Below are 21665 nucleotides of genomic sequence, written 5' to 3'. Positions count from 1 at the left end.
TAAAGGGATAGTTCACCCCCCCCCCCCAAAAATACTATCACCAGTAGCCTTTTTTTTAGACCCTTTTGACTTTAATTGTATTGTTTTTTTTTCAAGAGACATTCTTCTTTCCCCAGATAAAGAAAGTTATACATGTTTGGAATGACATGAGGGTGAGTAAATTATGATTTAATTTTGATTTTTGAACAAACTATCCCAACAACATGGATGCCAAATAGATACGGACCGTTGCAGAGTTATTCAAAAAGTGTAAATTTTATTTTTTGTACAAAACCATACCATTCGTTTACACTTTTCAATACAAAGTACAATCATATCAGTGTCATATACATTCAAAAAAACAATTACATGGCAAGATCTCTGAAGTTCCTGATGAAAAAAAGGCAAATTGGCAAAAAATTGCAAGTCTTGAGTGCTGGTTATCTGCTGTTGTGTTATGATAGCACAACAGTTTAAACACTTTGAATTCAAGAAAGCGTCATTTTGCACTTGTTCCCTGTTTAAAAACATGGCGTTAATTATTCCTTTGGTCTCAAGCTTACTGGTGTGCCACCATCTACGGTGTGAAATGTCTGACCGATTACCTCTCAGAACAAAACAAAAAAACAAAAAAGTGACTGTTAACCATTTAACATTCAGTCACAGGCATTTAAATTATTGCTTATTGGAGAGGCTACATGTTTAAAACCTCCCAAATAGTACATATCCGTAAACAAATGTACAGTACACATGAACCCGACCAGGACAGGGCAAATACTGTTAAAATGGAAGGCACATGACGGGCACGTGAATCTGTGTTTACACTGAAATGAAAAGGCTTCTTAGTCAATTAATTAATTAATTAAGACCAACAGTCTTTTGTTTTGTGCCGTTTGCTTTCTGGGGGTGTCGAAGGTTCTCCAGGAACCAATCTTAAAGCGGAAAGCAGTTTTGGGTCAGTTTAACTTGTTAGCGGGTAGCGTCTTGGTTGGAATCTGATCTCTGAATGACTCCAAAAACACTTCATGCATACAGACCCTAGGGCGGTGCTTTTTTAAATCGGATGCATTTGCACTTCGTATCCAGTTTATCATGAGTATACTGACAGGAAGAGCAGATCCGAGAACACATTCACAATCGGAGGCACTTAGTGAATGTGTGTGTGAGAGTCTCAATGTGCAATGCAACAGCCAGATTCCTCATGTTTGTGCAGCAGCGACATGCGAGAGAAGGTTTTGGAGCAGTTTTTGCACTGGTATTTCTTCACTTCTGAGTGGGTTTGCAGGTGAGCTCGAAGGTTGGACCGGTCTGCGAATGCACGACTGCAGTGGGGGCATGAAAAGGGTTTCTCACCTATTAAACACAAAAGTCATGTCAGTTCATAATGGAGTATACTGCTGCATCATGCAATGCATTGTCTAATACAATTATTGATTACAAATTGTGCAAAATACTTAAACGCAATCCATCTGCAGCATGCAACAAGAATTTTAAGTGTGCATTATCTCTTCTCACCTGTATGCGTCCGAATGTGTCCCTGCAGCAACCAAGGTCTGGAGAAAGCTTTCCCACACATTTTGCAAACGCACGGCAGCGTGTGTGTCCTTATGTGCATCTTTAGGGCCCCTAGGCTGACGTATTCCTTCTCGCAGTACTTGCAGCTGAATGATTTCCTGGTCTGTGCGTCGCAGTGCAGCTGCTTGTGTTTCATGAGTCCGGAATACGTGCTGTAGGACTTGTTACACAAACTGCACTGAAACTTCTCACCATCTGACAGTTTGGTCGACTGTATCCGCTCGTCTTCATCGCTCCTGGGGCTCTCTGAACCGCTGTGGTCTTTATTAGAGGATGTGTCGGAGAGGGACGAGGGGTATCCGGAGATGGGGGACAGGTCACTGGGCAGGGGTGACAGGGGCAGGTTGCTGGTAGTCCACACTGTTATGGGGTTGTACGACACCGGGCTTAACACTTCAGGGTGAGGTATAACAGGCACCGGGAGGGTTTTTAAGACATATGGAGAAATAAACACTGCAATAAAAGGGGGGAAATGCAATTGCATTAGTTCACTGGGTTCTTGACATAAAAAACTTGAGAAGTAACATGCTATATTTTTAAAATCTGAAACTATTTCAAATGCAGTTTCCTTCTTTATAGCTATGTATGCAGATATATGGCCTTATTTATTGAGAAAACGAGTATTTGTACTTCCCTAGAGCATTTATATAGTTAACTGATATGCACCAACTAGTTTTTATTAACTCCGTTACATTGAGTTACATTCAGACAATAATTTCACAACGATGATATCATAGTATCATTCGCCAAAAAACAATCATACGCATTTGTACCGGATTTTCAAAGTAAATACTTTGGAAAACAGTCCTAAAAGTGGCATCAATTAAAATCCAAAGTTATGAAATGAAACTGAATAACTCATTAGCCTCATCTTTTTAATATGTCGCAACTTAACGTGTTTTAACTTTAACGAAGAGTTGCAACTGACAAAATAACTTTAACTTTTCACTATTAGGAGTTAGAATCATCAAGTTTATTACCTGTTGGACTCTCCAGCTCACTATAATTTGGTTTCTTTGCTGCATTGAAATGCTTCTTTACTAGAAATGAACGAGGCATCCTGGAATATATATAAAGTCGACTGGCAGATATAAAGGTCCTCTCTTCTCTTTTAGAAAGTCAAATCACTGTAATCCTTATTGCTCGGTCCGACAGGGCTTCTTCATCTTCCAGTGCAGTGCAGCTCTACTCCAGCGCCTCAGTGCAAAAAACTAGTAAATACTTCCAATCAGGTGCAAAGGGAGGGGCCGAGCGTTCTAAACTTGCATATTCATGAGCTCCGGTCCAATCGAAATAGAGGCGTGGTTTGTAGAGGGCGCGGTCAGAAGCGACCAGGGAAAGGAAGACAGGTGTTCACGCTAGGGATGTGTATGGAGGTGAAATAATGTTCAGACTTGCCACAGATGGTCAGAGCACACAGATTGTTGTAATGCCATTATTCTTGAATGTTTAAAGCAAGATAGCCCATAAAAGGGAATGTAGGCTAGATCTTGTTAATTTTTGGTCCTGACTGATTTGTGAATTTCAAAAACAGCAACATTATAGTCTTTATTTGGGTTTGGTGGCGTTTCATTTTACCAGATGTTTCCCTTAAAGTGTTAATTTGGTCAACTCTCACAAGTAATGTTTAAATATAAGTTATGTCACTTTTCAGATCCAACAGTTTAAAGATGTGTTTTCAAAAGTAGGAATTTCATATAAATGTAGTTATGGGATTTAGAGTTAAAATGTAAATCCAATATAAACGTTCAAGATAGAACACAGAGTCTAGTTTAGTCGCAGTTCACTAGCGCCCTCTTGTGTTCACGCGAATTACTAATTCAAGTATTACGTGATTCCAAACTCTAGTACGAACACGAGTTACCTCTGATTTTTGAATAAGATTAATTAGGTCTCGTGTTATTATTCATTTTCTATGTATAAACAAAGAAAATGGCTTAATAAATTAAGTGTTTTAAATACAGAGATAAAAATGTCAGCACGTTTTTTCTTATACATTTGCCTGCTAAACTTACACAAATTAGGCTATATATGACTTAATGGACCATTTGATCAAGTTGAGTATAGTAATCAAAAGTCCAAAGAAGTGCTAGGCCTATTTCTTGGGTGTTAAACTATAAATTTACAGTTCAACGTGTTTCTAGTTTGTGTTGTATTTTTATGAAAATAAATGCAATTGTGTTTTATATATTGTTGTCTGCAATACATTTTAGGTGTGGCTCGAGTGTCCAATTACTTTTTGAGGTCACTGTTTATTGAGTTGTAAAGTCATACATTTGTATGCTGATAAAAGCCATTAGCGCCTCTTTACATACAGTACATTCTAGAAGCTATGCATAATTGGAGAGCTGCTTTTAGAAGTGAAAAAGGACAAAGAGTGTTTTCAGAGTTAATGATGATAGGTTATAATGGCTCAGTAGCCTATAGACTTTAAGGATAGCACCATATTTAATTTTTGACGGGATGAAAACGAGGCTGTGAAAGATAAAAATACATTGTGAAAAAAAAAATCATAATCAGTTTTGAAAGTTGATTTGAGCTGTGAAAATTATGTGATCTAGGACCAACGTGACCTTGTTTTCATCCACGTTACATTCAACATGGCATCTAATAACCTGATTAAGGTGTGCTTAAGGAAAACTTGGACCAAAAGAGACCAATATATATATTTGGCACAGACTGATTGACGGAAAACGGTATACAAAATTATATTTGGATTAATTTGCTGTTCAAGATGCATCACTAAGAAAAGTGAATAATAGGTCAAATCAATAACCATCAAATGAAGTTAAAAGATAACCATCATCACATCTGCTGTGAATATAAATAAAGCGGCTCTCAATAGGGCCTCTTGTCTTGAGTAATTAAAACAGGCACACGCTAAGCAGATTTCTACCTCTTCTGGGGGAATTTTTAATTGTAGCCTAAGTCAGATTTCTTATCTGCCAAAACTAATTACAGAAATAGAGGTAGTATCCATTGTTCATAGCGCCGCAAAAGCAAGGGCATTAATTTCTCTGTTCTCAATGACAAGAATACATTTGTCTGTATTTTTTCTGAGTCTGTGTTTGACAGTAAAGCACAGTAAAAATATTGTTTAGCACTTTGTGTTATCGCAGCACAATATAGCCTAGAGAAAATATATTGCATTATATTTCTACACAAAAATAATACAGTATTGCATTTTAATTGTTTGCAAACAGTTGCCTGTAATTTGCAATTATTTATGTCAAGAAGTCTTGACAAATGTTTGTACATGCATTGTTGACTCCAATCACACAGGGCCTGATAAATGTACTGACGAACAGAGACTGGATTGTGTTTGGTGAGAGAGGGGAAATAAAATGTGAGCACAGCACAATCAGGCTCCCTCACAACCTCTGGTTCAAGAGATCATAGTAACGGCATTTCTAGATAAAGTGCAATGGGAATAGATATCCAGCAGTATGCCTCATGACTCAATATGTTCTATATCAATGTTAAGCAAGTCAGTATAGCAGACGCTTTTACTTAAAGAGACTTACAGTAGTTATTACAGACACGGTCCCTCCGGAGCAACCTGGGGTTAAGTGCCTTGCTCAAAGGCACAATGGCGATCGCACATGGATAACCTATTGTGGGAGTCAAAATTGTAACCTTTTCAACATCAGCCCAGATCTTTAAACACTACACCTTGGATACTGAAAATCAATAGAAAATCTAACAGAAAGAAAGAAAGAATGGAAGGAAGGGGGTTAATTACTTATGAGGCAAAGTTAGGCTAATTATTGTTTTTAAAATTAAAATCAGTGATGGATAAAATGCAAACAAACAAGAAAACCAGAGCAGATAGAGCACAAGCTGACTGCATGTGTTACTGACTTGCTATTCTTAGTGAAATACATGTAAAAGCTCTTCAGAATTCTCTTTTTGCAGCTAGAGTCCCATTGTTAAAACTGAAATAGCTCTGGTAACTTGCAGTGTTGTTTAGACACATCGTTGCTTATGTAAAGCGTTGTGGGGAATGTTCTCGTACAGCCCGTGGGTTCCTCTGCCTCCTTCACCAAATAATACCGCATTGAGAATCACGCACATGATGGAGACTTAAAGAGCCACCCTCTCTTGCGTTTGTGCACCGCGTCTTATCCCCATCAGCTTTGATTTTCACTAATAGCCTACATGTTCTGCTAATATATTTAGATTAAAATAAACAGAGGTTTAGCGTCGGTGAACAGTGAAGGAATGAAGGGGAGAGGAGAGAGAGACACACGGAAAAAGCGCTTGTGATTAGCATTGGCACGTTCGGTTCACTTAGCGAATCGGTTCATTTGGGCGGTTGGTTTCAAACGAACCGCTTCAAAACACTAAACCATAAAGATTGAGTCATCGCTCACAAATGTTTGCGAATTGTCCCTATGCTTGAGGTTTTATTTTACATTTAGGTTATAGTTAAACCCTGAGTTATTCTTTATAGCCACTTTATAATTAAGTTATGATATCGCGTTGTTTTACATGTCATCATCCACCTCAGTGTGATCCAAAACATATTTCTGTGGATAGGCATGGATGATTACTGCATTCTGCACAGTATATTTTATATACACTATATTGCTACATTTCCTACATAGCCTAGTAAACCATTACTGTGAAGAATATGGAAGCATGCTTTTCTGAACATATTTGGTCTGTTTAGTCAAATATAGCCTAAGCCTACCACTCTGCATCATTAAGTGTTTATGCAGTAGACCTATGTTTTGCATCTGCCAAATTGTGCTAAAACAGTGTTAAAAAGTGACCCAATTTACCTGCATTCACCCTATACAGGCAGTGCACTGCATGTGTAGTGCACACAATATGTCTATTGATTTTTAGTGACAAATGAACTGTAAGTAGGCTAATATGAGTGGTTTTTACTCTCATTGTTGGACCAGACAACCAAAAGTTTAGACGTTTTACTTAAAAAATGCCGAAAAAACGTTTTTTTTTTTTTTTTTTTTTCCACATAGGCTAGCCTACTAAATTACACATGCCACATTGACTAATGTGTGTAGCATGCTTTTCGAAATAATAAAAACAATAGCAATAACAATATATATATATATATATATATATATATATATATATATATATATATATATATATATATATATATATATATATATATATATTGCGCAAAGTGCAGTACAGTGCCTATCCATTTCGAACACATCCAAGTTCTTCCACATGCGAGTGATTTCGCATGCACACGCTTTGCGAATCGGCTCAATAGAATCATTCAGAAGAACCGGTTCAAAGAATCGGACAACGCTACTTGTGGTTTTCAGCCGGTCATTATTATTGCTCAGGATGCCTAGCGACAGTAGAAGATATGTAAATGGAAAGCTGCACGGCTCGGATTGCGGAGGATGCTGGAGAACAAGACGACAGATGCGTATCGCCCGCTGTGGGAATATAAACTAAGAGCAAGTTTAAAGGACTCGCTTTGGAGGATTTTCCCAAGCGGTTGCGGATGGAGATTGAGCATTAGTGGTCGTTATGATCCGGAGGCTGATCATCACTCGTTTTCGCATAGACAATGATGACAAATGCAAGAGGGATGGAAGAATTGTGAACTTGAATGAGTGGAACCAATTGCAAATTACAACCTGTTAGTTGAATACCAGGTAAGCATTTATAACAAGTAGTAGTGGGATTTCTATTTAATGCAATACTGGAGATGCACATATTTTAACTGACCCGTCGTTTGTCTATTTGGTAAGCTTTTCTGATAAGTGTTTCTAACCAAATTAGTCACTATTCAAACAGATCAAATTATGGAGATAACAAATGAAGGAGTGAGATCCAGAATCTCAGTGAACTCTCATCCAGATTCTTAAAAACGAGGCTTTGTTGCCTAAACTTGAGAACACAGATGAGTGTGTGAAGGCTTTAATACTGCATTAGAGATGCTGGAGCACAGAACAGCCAGCTTATGCATGTTTTGCTGTGTCAGATCTTCCATTCACATCAGGTGCAATAAAGCACATACCTCCTTGTTCTCATCCATGTGCTAAATATTGTCTATCAAATTGTTCTTGGGCTGGCAGCCCTTCAAAGATGAGTCTTTAGGGACGCCCATCATTTTTAATTAAGGGTTTGCATGCCCTCAAGCACCCAATTTGTCCTCAGTTTAATGTGATTGAACAATTCATTTAAATAATATGATGTAGCTTGTTAATATTTGGCATGCAAACATCCCCAAAGAGATTTTTTGTGTAAAGCTGCTTTGAAACAATATGCCGAAAGCACTTGTAGACATAAAACTGACTTGACTTAGCACCACAAGTGTTAGACGGTCAGCTGTCATCTTTTTTGTTCAGACCCATCTGTGATTGTGTTGCATGTATTCACATTCATATCCTTTATACCAGTTACGTATTTCTCTCGCTCTACTAAGTAATTAGAATCAAGAGAAGTCTTCAACATGAACAGGCCAGCATTATAATAATGTTTTGCCAGCGTGATCTACGACAGATTGCTCATTACGCACATACACCCTATAGTGCCTCATTAACACGAAACACTGTTTAAATATAGTGATAATGGTTCACCGTGTCGAGGGAGGAGTGACTGTGCTATGTGCGTTGTTGACTCAACCTGAATGTGACCTGTAGACAGCTGGTGAATGTCTTGTGGCTTTCCCTTCCTTAAAAAGGCATCTTTCTTAAGGCTGTCTTGCGTTTTATGCAACTATAACAATAGGAAAATTCTCTGAACCCGAAATATATATGCAGACAGGTAATTAGGGAGTCAAGTTTTTGTCTTGAGCTATTCTGTCAAGAGAGCAGGAAACAAAAATAGATTTGTGTTGTTGTTGTTGCACAGAATAAGAGAGAGTTTATGGTTTTATGAGCATTAAAAGAAATGCTTCTGAGATCATTTAGGGTTATATTCTAACGAGAGTCATGCTATCAATATTCATATACCTTTAATGAATATTTAATGTTTGATGTGCCTGTTACAGACAAAAATAAAGGTTCTTTATTGGCTTTGATGATTCCATTTATCCTTCTGTCCCACAAAAGTTTCTTTACGGCAGGAAAAAAGTTCTTTAGATTTTTAAAATGGAAGAAAAAAAAATGTTCTTTTAAAAACTGTTCACTGACACCAAGAATGATTCTTCTATGGCAGTGGTTCCAAAACCTGGTCCCGGAGAACCCCTAACACTGGGAATTTCTGTTGTCTCCCTTTCTGACGCACACATTTGTGGATTCTTCACTAATGAGGATTCACATGGTCTTCATATCACATCACCCACCTGCAGCGCTTCTGGAGAAAAACAGAATAAAGCTAGGCTATATATAGCGAATAATTTAAATAGGCCTATACAAAAAAATATATTTTTACTTGAATAATAAATTACGAAAATGAATGAAAAATGCAGTTTTGGTTCATTTTTGTACTGCGCGTTAGGAAACAGACGACAGAAAGCAGTATCCTATTTTCCTTTAGGTTAATTTCCGCACAAAGATATTTTTTTATTGTGAATGTATACAAATAAAGGCAAACTGTTCACAATTCCAGTTATCTTTATGACTAAAAGGAGAAGTTGCTTCCACTGTTAGAAGGAAAAAAATCAAGGGATTGTGCTGGCACCGCATTCGCACACAGAGTTAAGCATAGTAAAATACAGTCAGTCAAACATATGGAAAAAAAAACACTGCTCAGTTTAAATATGTAATAGAATCTTTGCTTTTAAGTGTTAAGTGTTTGTTCCCATAAGCGATGTTTACAGTGTTTATTAAAAAATAAAAGAATTGTAGGTGGGAGGAGTGAATGTACAGTTCTCTCTCCACCCTCAATACCATGACTTAGGTGCCCTTGAGCAAGGCACCGAACCCCCAACTGCTCCCCGGGCGCCGCAGCATAAATGGCTGCCCACTGCTCCGGGTGTGTGCTCACAGTGTGTGTGTGTGTTCACTGCTCTGTGTGTGTGCACTTCGGATGGGTTACATGCAGAGCACGAATTCTGATTATGGGTCACCATACCTGGCTGTATGTCACGTCACTCACTCACTTTATAATGTTTTCTAAACATTTCACGTCGGCATTAGGCCTATTTCTGAATGAAATAATAAAATGCGACTTATTAATAGGCTACTTTTCTGTAAAAAACAAACAAAAAAGTATATGTGTAGTGTAGCCTATTTTAACAATGCAGCAAACGTTTTGAAATATATTGATAAATTACAAAAAATAATAAATAAATGACTTTTTAAACTGTTTAACTGATTGTATTAATTGGTCAATATTCTTAAGTTTTGTTAACGGTTAACCGGTTAAATTGAACATCCCTTTAAGGAACAGTTAATCCCAAAAATTATTATTTGCTGAGATTTTACTCACTCTCAGGCCATCCAAGATGTAGACCATTGAATTAAGAAATAATTTGACATTACATCAGATGCTCACCAATGGATGCTCTGAAGTGAATGGGTGCTGCCAGAATAAGAGTCTAAACAGCTGATAAAACACAATATCACAGTAATCCACAAGTAATCCACACAACTTCAATTAACATCACGTGAAGCAAAAAACTGTGTGTTTTAAAGAAACAAATCCACCATTAAGGCATTTTAACTTTATCATTGCTTTTGGCCAAAATACCAATTTGTTTAAAACAGTTTTGGACAGTTTTTGCCTGTAAACAGTGTTTGATCAGTATATATTTCTCTCAACTTTATCACCGGAGAAAACACTATTATGAATAGAGGACTTGTATTATAGTCGGAAGCAATGGTTTCAAAAAAGTTAAAAAGCATCTTAATGATGGATTTATTTTAATTATTGTTATTATTATTATTATTATTTTTTTTTTTACAAATGTGCAGCTGTTTGCTTCAGAAGTCGTTAATTAATGGACTGGAGTGGTGTGGATTATTGTGATGTTTTTATCAGCTGTTTGGACTCTGATTCTGACTGCACCCATTCACTTTAGAGCAGGGGTCACCAAACTCGGTCCTGGAGGGCCAGTGTCCTGCAGAGTTTAGCTCCAACTTGCCTCAACACACTTCCCTGGAAGTTTCAAGTATAGCTAATAAGACCTTGATTAGCTGGTTCAGGTGTGTTTGATAAGGGGTTGGAGCTAAACTCTGCAGGACACCGGCCCTCCAGGACCGAGTTTGGAGACCCCTGCTTTAGAGGATCCATTGGTGCTAGATCCAAATCCAAATCTTTGCTTATGCCTGCAGTGCACGGTTTATCGTTTTGTCTCACTTCCAATCGCAGCAGTGGCAGCATTCAAGGTTATCCAGCACACCCTGAATAGTAACTGACAAGTTCTCTTTTGATCCATCAGGCAGCGGAAGCATCCAGCAGACATTTCTCATAAAAAGTGTGATGGGACAGATGGTGAGGCCTTTGTAACTGCAGTGATTTCTTTGGAAGAAGCTTAAAAGAATGCAGAAACAATGAAAATGATGGGGTGCGTATAAGAGTGATATGATGACATTGGTGCGCTTTGATGCTTTTGCTCTCCGGTGTAAATTAAAAGTAGTGTGTGTGCTCTAATGCAACATTGCAATTAGAAAATTCAATGCATAGAATATAACAATTGGTATGTCAGTCAAAAATGTATTGCATGAGCATTATTCTGAATATATACAACATGGTTAAAAGTGCATCCATAATAACATGGGTTACTGATACTTGAACATTTCTTGGCCAGTGTATGTCTTATAAAAAGCTCTGTCAGAAGAGTGGAGGCTGTTATATCAGCAAAAGACGACCAACTCACTAATAATGTCTATGGTTTTGAATGTAAATGTTCAATAAGCACATATGTGTTGGGATGCACTTTTGGCCATTTGGTGTAAGGAAGAGTGGGGTAAAAGTGTCTCTTTCACCTCATTAATCAGACAAACTGCATAATTCTTTGTCCATGACCATATATATAATTTTTTAGAAAATGCCAGTTATACACAGCTGACTGTGTTTGAGTGAAACACATACGAAAACATTTGTTTTACATGACGTAAGTTTTCGACATTGCAGGTCTAAATATACAGTATCTAAACATGGACAGTTTTAGACCAATACTAATACAAAATATTGACAGTCGTTTCATTACATTAATCTGAATATGACAAATGTTTCAGACTAGTTTATGAACATGTGAATAAAGTGCATTAAAATAAAATGGTGACATTTTACAATAAGGCCCTATTAGTTAGCGTTAGTCAATGCATTAACTAACCCTAATAAATCCATTTGTTACAGTATTTATTAATCTTTGTAAATGTAATTTTATAAAATACTACTGTTCATTGTTAGGTCATCTTAGTTCAGGTTCATTAATTAATATTAAGAGGTACAACCTTGGTTGAAATAATGTGTATGTTGAAATGAACTTAAACTAAGATTAATGAATGCTTTAGAAGTATTGCTCATCTCTAGCTCATATTAACTAACAAAAGAAACCTATAAAGTGTTGCCTGTAAGACATTCACATTGGAATATGTGTATGTGTCTACACGGTCATTGAGCTGTAAAGTGTGTAAGCATGTGTATTTCTTTATTTGGATGCAGATGGTCATGAAGCATATAGTTGTTTCAAAATGTGTAGTGTGTTTGCAGTGCATGCAAGGATGGTCAAAGTCGAAAGTGTACAATAGCTTCAGGCAGTCATGCTCATTCATTCTTGTCAAGCGCACACAGTAATAAGATCAGCCTTTTGTTGCCAGATGATCCTTGTTTCTTGGCTGATACTTCATGTTTTGCAGGTTAGGCTGCTTGGTTTCTAGAACAGACCCCATTTTGTTATGCTATGTGGTTGTTTAGCTGATTCCTCACCCTTAAATTTTATTGGCTTGAAAATGGGTGTTTCCAAAAACACAGAACCGCCTCTTGGATTGCCTCAAAATGATGCAGCACCTTTAGAGACGTGATTGGTTTTGGAATGAGGTGCCGTTCACTGTTTCATCATCATTAAGCTCAGCGTCGTCTGTGTGGGGTTTCAGTGCATTGGGATTGAGCGGCCAGGTGGCGAGAATATAAAGTAATGGGTCATGAATAATAAACTCTCTTTGCTTTCTCATTCACACTTGCACTGATGCTCCAGCGTCTCACGAGCTGCTGAGGGTTAAGTACAGCATTCAAGGGCAGCACGGCAGTTTTTAGCAACAAGAGTCATTGAGTTTTTTTAGCCCCTGTGCACTGGATCTGAGATCTGAACTACTTATTTCTACCTCTGTGTTTCTACATTTCTTTAGTTCCATGGAACCTGTCACATCCATCATGACTGCCTGTTGAAGTTTATAGTATATTCAAATATATCACTATATAGTTGCAATATATTTACAGCAAAGTTTCCATTTATTTTTCCATGAGGATCACAAATAAGATCGTGAGATGTCTTGATCAGTGTTATACAAAACCTGAAGCAAAAGAAAAATAAAGAAAAATACATGGAATATAAATTACTTATCCATGTTGCTGAATGAATCAGTTACTCACCGATAAAGTGGCTGTGGCTCAGTGGTAGATCATTGGGTTAGCAGTGCTAAAGGTCATGGGTTCAATTCCCAAGGAACGCACATACTGGTAAAAAAAACCAAAAAACATTTATAGCCTGAATGCACTATAATTCGCTTTGGATAAAAGCGTCTGATAAATGTAAATAAAGACATTTGTTACTCTACTACTATTTGACCTACTAATATTTTTTATAAAAATGACAAAAGCACAACATTACTTAAAATGAAAGTGACATTAAATTGAAAACTGAATAAATGTTAATTCAAAATAAAAAAAGCTATAGGCTAATAGTGTAAATACAAATACAATACATAATACAAAAGTTGTACTGGTTAAGTAAATGAATCCTTGTTTAAGTGAATGCATCATTGATAGGTGCTTGTTTCATTCCTGAATGAATCAACATCAGTTGAAATAATTTTGTTCATTGACTGGAATGATTTAATTTTTGAAAGAATTGCTTGAATGTATGATTCAAACGACTCGCTCATAAGGACAGTCACTTGTAGCCACCTAGTGATGCAAAGATGTAACATAGGGTGCTTCCACACTAGATCGATTGCTTGGTTCCGAAACAGGGATTCAAGTTATTACAATATTGCTTTTTATTCTTGGTGTGGTTCACTTTGACACGGCAAAGTTTCTAAATGGATCAAACTTATTAATACAAGTCATGCGCGAGTAAACTGTTTTGTCATTGGTCAAAGTTCCACAGTTTATTTTCCGGGATTCCACTTAGCTGTCATGGCTGTCATCCATCAGGATGCAACGACAACAGCTTTGCAGGTTTATTGTTTTTTTGTTTTTTTTTAGCTGTCATTATATTAATTTATAATTTTGAGCAGGAGTCCAGGATTGATTGGGAAAACATTTTTAAAATGCACCTACTATGTAGAAGAGCAATAAAAAAGCAATATAAAATAAAAAAAGTGTGTTTTGATTTTGAATGGCGGAGATATACTCACCCACAGATATTCACATTTCATTTTAAGGTATTAGCAAAACAACAAAGCTAATGCTTTTCACGGAACTTACGTAATCTATCATCATCCTTCAGGTGATCTCGGACCGATTGTTTTGGTGCGGATATGAACGCGATTGCTGTGTTCACATATGCCCAAACAAACCGAGCAACAAGGGGTAATGAGCCAGGTTCGGAAACAAAGGGCCAGGTGTGAAGGCACATAAAGAAAGAGTCAATGAAAACTTCGGACAACAAATGTATTGACTGAAATGAACACAGACCAGCAGAATGACAGTGAAATGTCCCTTTAGTGTTTGACTGTTCTATCAGTTAAGCTGTTTTTAAACATTTATAATGATAATTTTATGAGTTAGATTTATTACTACAGACGTGGTGATGTTTGTTTTCATCGGTACAGCCTAAAGGCCTTTTCTCACGGAAACACGAAAATTTGTTGCGAATGTTGAACGCGATGGTGCTTTCGAATCGAAACAGTAGATCCCAGTGGGGTTATTCATACTTGGCGTGAACATTCACGGCGTGAAAATTTGAGGATTTTTTTCTTCCTGTGTGTCGATTTTTTCCCCCCGTCGCTCAGTGATGAAATGGGCCATCCAATTTAATATGAGCTTAGATCACATGCCCGGAGCAGCTGCTGTTTTGTATGTGTTATGTATGCAACTCATGGTATTTTTAAAGTATGTTAATGACAAATTATAAGCAGTTTAGTGTTATTAAACATACAAAGAGTGCATATCTACCTATTATAGAATCAAAATCAACTATAGATGACAATCGGAAGTTATTACAAGCACTAAATGCTGTTTAAATCCATATACGAGATAAATATCTGAGGAAAAATGCATTGTTGTTTGGCGCCACCAACTGTGCAGGCATGAATTAGCAACAGACGATCAATTGTTTCACACTCTGTGTGAAAGCACCATTCACCGCAAATTCGTTTGGCTTTTTTGCAGCACGCTCAGTTGAAAGAGCCTTAAGATTACTTCTGCAGCTCCAAGAACAATCACATTTTGAAATATCACGATGTTACTATGATGTGCACGTTTAAAAATACATTTTTTACTTTTTGCTAGTGATTCTGTAAAGATTTCAAATTCTTAATTTTGTGTCAGTTGTTGCATCCATAACAAAATTAGGTCCATCCTTATAAATATTAATCTTGATTGTCATCAGAAATGTAAGTTATCTGCCTCAGCGGTGCTCACCATGTTTACTAATGTGTGCCAGTTAGTCTCATGTCAACACAGCTAATTTATTCTGTTTTTAATGGGCTGGTCTCGCTGACAATTGAAGAGAGAGTCTGCTAACTCATAAACAAACCAAACTTTGTCTTGGTCTTGAATAAACAGTACGGCTCGGTCTGACAGCGGCAGTAATTACCCATTTTTGTGGGTGTAATGAGTCTCCTGTGTCCATTAGGTTTCTTCTGGCACCTCCTCTGTACTTTCAAGCACTGCCTCGCCAAAAGTCATCCGTCATGGAGAGAGAGGTCAGGACTTGAGTCTATAAATCTGCCATTTGCTAATTTACCGAGCTTCATTCTTATTGTTGCCTCCATGTCGATGTGGTTTGGTGAGGTGATATAGGCCAGCGGGTCTCGCCGTTGTATTAACTAATGAGGGCTGAACAGACATCTGCCCAGCGGGCAGGACAAGGTTGCTTTTGGCAATGAGATGTCAGAGCAGGATAATGTGAAAGGATGAAGCTGGGATGAAACTTTAATCAAGTGTGATGCCGTGTCCAGGCTCTCTGCAGTGACCTTTGCATTGCTCGCCCTTAGCGTGTTCAACAGAGCAATAGTGTCGAGAAAGCTGAGAAACACTTGATCAGGCCTAACAGATCTAATTCGGTGTGACATTTCTATCTGGTCATTACTTTAAGCATGAAACTTTGAAGTTTGAGATGAGATCCTCAAATATGTGTTTAAGTGTTTTGCAAATCTTAAAGGGATAGTTCACCCAAAAAAATAGATGTTTATCGGCTTACCCCCAGTGCATCCAAGATAAACTGAGATATTTTACTCAAATCGTTGCAGTCTGTTAGTCATACTATGCAAGTGGATGGGAATCATGGCTAAAACATACAATAAAACAAAAACAAAAAAACATACACAGACAAAACCAAATTAAACCCTGCGGCTCGTGATGATACATTGATGTGTAAAGACACAAAATGATCTGTTAGTGCAAGAAACTGAACAGTATTTAAATCGTTTTTTACGTCTGATGCACTAAAACGCCTGAACGGTCTGAAATGTACGGCGCGTATAAGTGCATTACCGCCACCTCTCTCAAAGTGACAATTGACACTGTATACAATCTCAATTGGGAGTGTCAATTGTCCAATGGTTTCTTGCACAGACCAATCGTTTTGTGTCTTTACACAAAAAAAAGACTTTTAGGTTGCTCTTTCATACATTTTGAGACTTAACTGAATAATGTTGTCTCAGATGTTTCTCCTAAAAGTTCTTAGTAAAAATAGAAATGGGATGTTTATATTATATTCATTAATATTATTTTAGAAATATTATTAAATAATTTTTGTTACAATTTATTATATTATATTTAAATAATAATAATACTTTTACAATTTTTTCTTAAATGTAATTGCTGAGAAATGCTTATATAATTAAATATTATAACACATTTTAATATATTAGATAATTTTTCATTATATTATTGAGATCTTTGTCTTATTTCTTAATTTATTTATTTTATTTAAATTATTTAAATTAATTATTTTAATAATCTGAGCACAGTTTGCCACATTGTTGGGCAAGCATGAAAATGCATGAAATATCATAAAAGTCTCTGTTTGATCTTCAGTTAATCTTATTCCAATCTAAAACAAATTGAGATATTAACATTTGTAATTTGCTGGTAATGATATATATTATGCAACTGATTGGTTACCATATTAATGTTGATGTATTTACATTATTTAAAGAGTAACATGGACCATGTCAAAAAACAAAACATGGTAGTATTTATGATTGAATGCATTTGTAAGGATGCTTTTGTTCAGAATTGCAGGGCATTACTTGTGTCGCTGTGAGACGCTGACAGACTATCCCACTAAATATAAGCATCGGATCATTTATTGTATTGTTTGCTTACTGAAATAAAGCAATGTGAATACATCTAGCAATATATTTTAGCCAGTATAAGCTCATTTTATGCATACTATAAAATAGAAAACAACCGTGTTATTTGAACAAACACTATGGTTGAAAATCACTTTGTAGCGTGACACAGCAGTGTTGTTTTGCCCTGATTCCAGGCAGTGGAAATGCCCAGTGCCTAGAGCAGTGTGAGTGTGTTTGCTCTCTCTGTGTCTTGGTCTTGAAATACACAGATAAAATGTGGTTTTCTGGCTTACATCTCATGGGAGCATGTTCACTCACCTGCTTGAGAGAAACCCGACGAAAAACATCGACCTTGATAGGGCATCAACGTCACAGACAGCAGCGTGGTGAGCCAACCGTTTGACTTCTTGTTTCTTGTTGAGTCTATGCGGGTGTTCGTGGGAAGATTAGATTCATTCCTAAAGGAAACATTAACTGCATATGGTTAGATTCAGCAGCGCTGGAAAGGTTTATATCACAGAGTGTGTTTATGTGCAGTTGCATTTATCAAATACCAGCACTTGATGCTTGCAATTTTCTCAAGGAGCGTGTGTTGAGATACGTTGGAAAATTTAGAAGCGCATTAAAAACTACAATGGAAATTGACCTAATAATGTGTTTTTTCTTAAAAAGGAAATACAAAGAGTCATTTCTAAGCAAAATTTTTTAGTTTATTACAATACAAAAAGTACACTAGGTTTTTTTAAATGGAAAATATTTTGGAGAATGTTGGTTACCAAACAGTTGACAGTACCCATTGACTTTCAAAGTATGGAAAAAATATCATGGAAGTCAATGGCAACCGGAAAATGTTTGGTTACAAATATTCTTCAGCATATCTTTCTTTGTGTTCAATAGCCGAAAGAAATCATACAGGCTTGGAACAACATGTGGGTGAGTAAATGATGACAGAATCTTTATTTATGAGTGACCTATCCCCTTAAAGACTCTCCGTGACTCGCGCACATGCTCTTCAATACATTTTACAGTACGCATCTATTTATAGGTGCAAATGTGAGTGAAATGCTCGCACCTTTGAGCCCTAAATACAGTTCCGCAGATATTGCCAGAGCATTTCTCTGTAATTTAGCCTGGATCTTGGTTGCTTGGTAAAAAATTTAAACACTTTGAGCTGCTGTTGCACCAGGGTCTCGCGGAAATGAATAGCTTTTGTGGCAGCCCGACGGATTGGCCATTATGATGGTGATAGGTACATGGGTTTCCAGTCCACTGTGACTGGTGGAGACCACAATAAACCGTTTTACAGCAACAGCCAAGTTATAGTTACAATTGCAGCATTTTATCAAAGAAAAGGTTAAAGGTGTCAGCCGGAGAAAAACGGAGAAGTTTAGTCAGTCAGGATAGTTAAATGGATGAAGACATGCTGAGATGCTCTGTTGCACAAATTTACAGTTAATAAACATGTCCCAGCCACTGTAATGACACACATATATGAAGCAAGATTGTATGAGTCAGCCTTGCTTAATGCCGTTTTAATGATGACAAATAATGGTTTTATTTGAGATGTTTCAGAGGGAAAATCATAGGGTTGTAAAATTAAACGTGTGAAGTAGAGCTCAGCATGTAGAAACGTGCACAGAACGGCCATGGATGAATTAGCCTCAGGATGGGAGATCACATTGCATTATGTTCTATTGAAATAAACCCCTGCAAACTCCAAGACTGACTTAATGCAGTAGGCAATTTACAAAACATACGCCTTGTTGCTTTTTTTGGAGCTTATCCACAGCTACTAAACCGAATGCTTTCACATATAATAGTTTAATGCTTTTGCTGTTCCTGCAGATAATGCTCTTAAACTAGCAAACGGAGCTGAATAGTTTGGAAGCAATCATGCATTAACATTATGAATCTAAAGGCTAGTCGTGTTGTTGGAAGCCTGGCGTTTTAATTTGACAGTACTTACTGTGTGCTTTGTGTCTCAGAATCTTTCTCTCAGGGAACGAGGGAGAAAAAGACGAGGCTTACAATGCAGGAGATGTAAATTGCTTTAGATTGTTTTGCTCTCAATGTCGGCCACTAAACGCAATTACCAGAATTCAATATTTCTTTTCAAAGTCCTGAAGAAAAGATAAAACCATTACAATTGGGGGATTGATGTGTTCTCTAGACAGCAGCAATGCATTACAAACCAAGTATTTTCAGATGTGTTAGTTTTCAAATCAAGAGGCCAAAATATCTCATAAAGCAGCTGGTTTGAACTGTTTTAAACATCAGCAATGTTCAGCGTTCACTGTTTTTCACACATATTTGTATCTTGGTAATTATGTTTTTAATATATCAGTATTGTATGGTGCTGGTTGGTTTGACCAAAAATCTGTATCATGTTTTATTTAATTTTTTAAGGATTTTGGAGGTTTCATGGTTTATCATTTTTTTTTCTCTGACTGTGCCTTTATATGAATCAGCATGTATGAAACCACTGCATTTTAATAACGATCCAAACAAACATTCTACATGCAGCATGAATATTTTTATTTATTTATTTAAATTAGATTGTATAATTTAAAAAAATTTAAGCAAAAAAAAGAATAGTCTGACCGTAGTTTTGTGAAAATATGCTACATAAAACATCTGCATGAAACAAACAAACAGCATATGGGCTGAATGAGACGCAAATTCACACTCTGACAGCAGGTGGCGCTTATGGAACAGCAGCAATACAGCGTTTCCTGGTTAACACTGTAAGCAAAGCACTGCAGTGCTTTTAATGTAATTTAAAACCGTATTAAAAGCTATTGGTATTGATGATATTAATATTTTGCTGGATGAATCTGTGACAATTTGACTAAATCCAAAGCCTTTAAAAAGAACAAAGACATTTGAAAAAGAAAGGCATTTTATTCTCCATTTAAATGAAATAGTTCACCTAAAAAATGAAACTTTCACCATAATTTATTCCTTGTCATGTCTTTTGAAACCATTTCAATAGCTTTCTTCCATGTAGCACAAAAGGAGTTATTCATAGCAGATTTTTCTGAGTTGCTCTTTACTATACAAAGAGAGTGAATAGTGACCACTGTGGTTATTCTATCCAGCAATATTTTCAGTGAATAACTTACATTTCATCAATGTATCATATGGCTTTATAGCACTTATAATATACCACGAGTATAATAAACCATTCAGTTAAACATCTTATTTAATGTTTTACAGCAGAAAGAAATGACATAAAGGGGGAGTAAATGATGACAGAGCTTTATTTTGGGTGTTTTCTATAGCTTTAAAAGGATAAAAAAAAAATATCCTAACTTTGCAAGATTACAAGGTTAATTGAATTTATTTGCATTTTCCACCATTTGAAACTAGACCAACGCAACTACATTCAGAAAACAGCTGAAAACCAGCTCACGCTAAATTAAACAGAATGCAGGGGTCTTGCTTTTTTCTGTTTTTAACTTGACACAGCATTAAAAGCGCAATGCTCATGGTGGGACATTTAAAAAATGACACTCTGTAGCAGCAAGAGATGAAATTAAAGAAATTACTTTTTAGAGAAGATTTTACTTCACAAATTTTTTTAACGGTGAAAGTGCAGCATGCTGCCCACATGCTAATTCAAGTTTGGATGCTAAAAAGAGCTACTGTATTGACCTTGCTAATCAAATAATTCTACCTTACTAATTCCCTGCTTTACTCCAGCAGCTGTAGGACTCTGGCTGGGCCTGAGGGCCAAAACCTTGTTCTAGAATAAAGATAGGAGGAAAAGAAAAACATCAGCCCTTAACCAGCATCTGCAAAGACTCCCCTGCCTCCTTCCTCATGGCTTGACCTCCATGCTGTGCTGTGCTGAAGATCTTTCCCTGGAGGTAAGCTGAAAATACCCAAGCCTCTAGCTGGAGCTTGACAAATCAACTCATTTGCTGAGTAGGTGATCTTAAAGGAATAGTTCATTGAAACAACGAACGTTCTGTCATCATTTACTCACCCTTGTGTCATTCCAAACCAGCATGACGTTCGTTCTTCCCATCTTTGAGTGCTACGGTTGCTAGTTTATGGGATTTTTATGGTGCTTTTTTGTCCTTATTGAAGCTTGACAGCCACTATAACCATTCGTTGGGTGGAAAAGAGCAGCATCAGCATGGTGTTTCACAGACAAACTCATACGGATTTACACTTTTGAGTGAACTGTTCCTTTAAGAACATCTTAGCCAAATTTAATTTGCTGTCATGTTATTAGAAGCATATTAGACTCGTACTACTGAGAGGAATGCTGTGTTTCACTCTGTACATTGCAATGCAGAAAACAGAATTCTTAGTGACATCTCCCAGAAGGCTCAAGGAATTGTTGCGAGATGCCCAACCGATGAGGTGCCTGTATAAAAATAATGTTGCAGATGAAAAAAAAAAAATGCCATACTGCATTGGCCTGTTAACATGCAAATCACATCTCATTTTCACAGAACGGCAAAGCGAGTGAGTCAGTGTCAAACTCCATGAACTGAATGCCAGGCATGTTACTGAGAGAAAGCAAAGCATAGAAAC

At 36.9% G+C, this 21665-nt stretch overlaps 2 protein-coding genes across 6 annotated transcripts in view; one reads left to right on the top strand and one right to left on the bottom strand.

Annotated features, from left to right (window-relative positions):
* Positions 1–236: 236 nt before the first annotated feature.
* On the bottom strand, positions 237–2763 carry snai2 (snail family zinc finger 2). Its single transcript, XM_059525068.1, has 3 exons — positions 2535–2763; positions 1495–2007; positions 237–1332 (listed from the first exon to the last, which is right to left on the bottom strand). Exons 1-3 carry the CDS (start codon positions 2611–2613, stop codon positions 1151–1153), a joined length of 774 nt encoding a protein of 257 aa, XP_059381051.1. The 5' UTR covers positions 2614–2763; the 3' UTR covers positions 237–1150.
* A 4111-nt stretch (positions 2764–6874) lies between these two features.
* Positions 6875–21665, top strand: part of LOC132116289 (gamma-1-syntrophin-like) — a 45253-nt gene continuing 30462 nt past the window's right edge. For 3 of the 5 annotated variants that reach the window (XM_059525065.1, XM_059525062.1, XM_059525066.1), the window contains exons 1-2: positions 6875–7196; positions 20823–20989. The gene's annotated coding sequence lies outside the window, so the exon portion shown is untranslated. Of the gene's footprint in view, positions 7197–10870; positions 10997–20822; positions 20990–21665 lie in introns of all 5 variants that reach the window. The other 2 variants (XM_059525063.1, XM_059525064.1) reach the window with 2 other exon arrangements.

Source organism: Carassius carassius, chromosome 35 (genome assembly GCF_963082965.1).
Source record: "Carassius carassius chromosome 35, fCarCar2.1, whole genome shotgun sequence".
NCBI classification, from domain to species: Eukaryota; Metazoa; Chordata; class Actinopteri; order Cypriniformes; family Cyprinidae; genus Carassius; species Carassius carassius.
Note: the sequence above shows the minus strand (reverse complement) of the source record. Positions and strands in the feature narration are given on the sequence as shown.

Coding starts and splice junctions, on each gene's coding strand:
- snai2 (XM_059525068.1), bottom strand. CDS start 2,613: ATGCCTCGTTCATTTCTAGTAAAGAAGCATTTCAATGCAGCAAAGAAA. Junction 2,008..2,534: donor TGAGCTGGAGAGTCCAACAG/GTAATAAACTTG, acceptor CTTTTATTGCAG/TGTTTATTTCTCCATATGTC. Junction 1,333..1,494: donor ACACATTCGGACGCATACAG/GTGAGAAGAGAT, acceptor TGTGTTTAATAG/GTGAGAAACCCTTTTCATGC.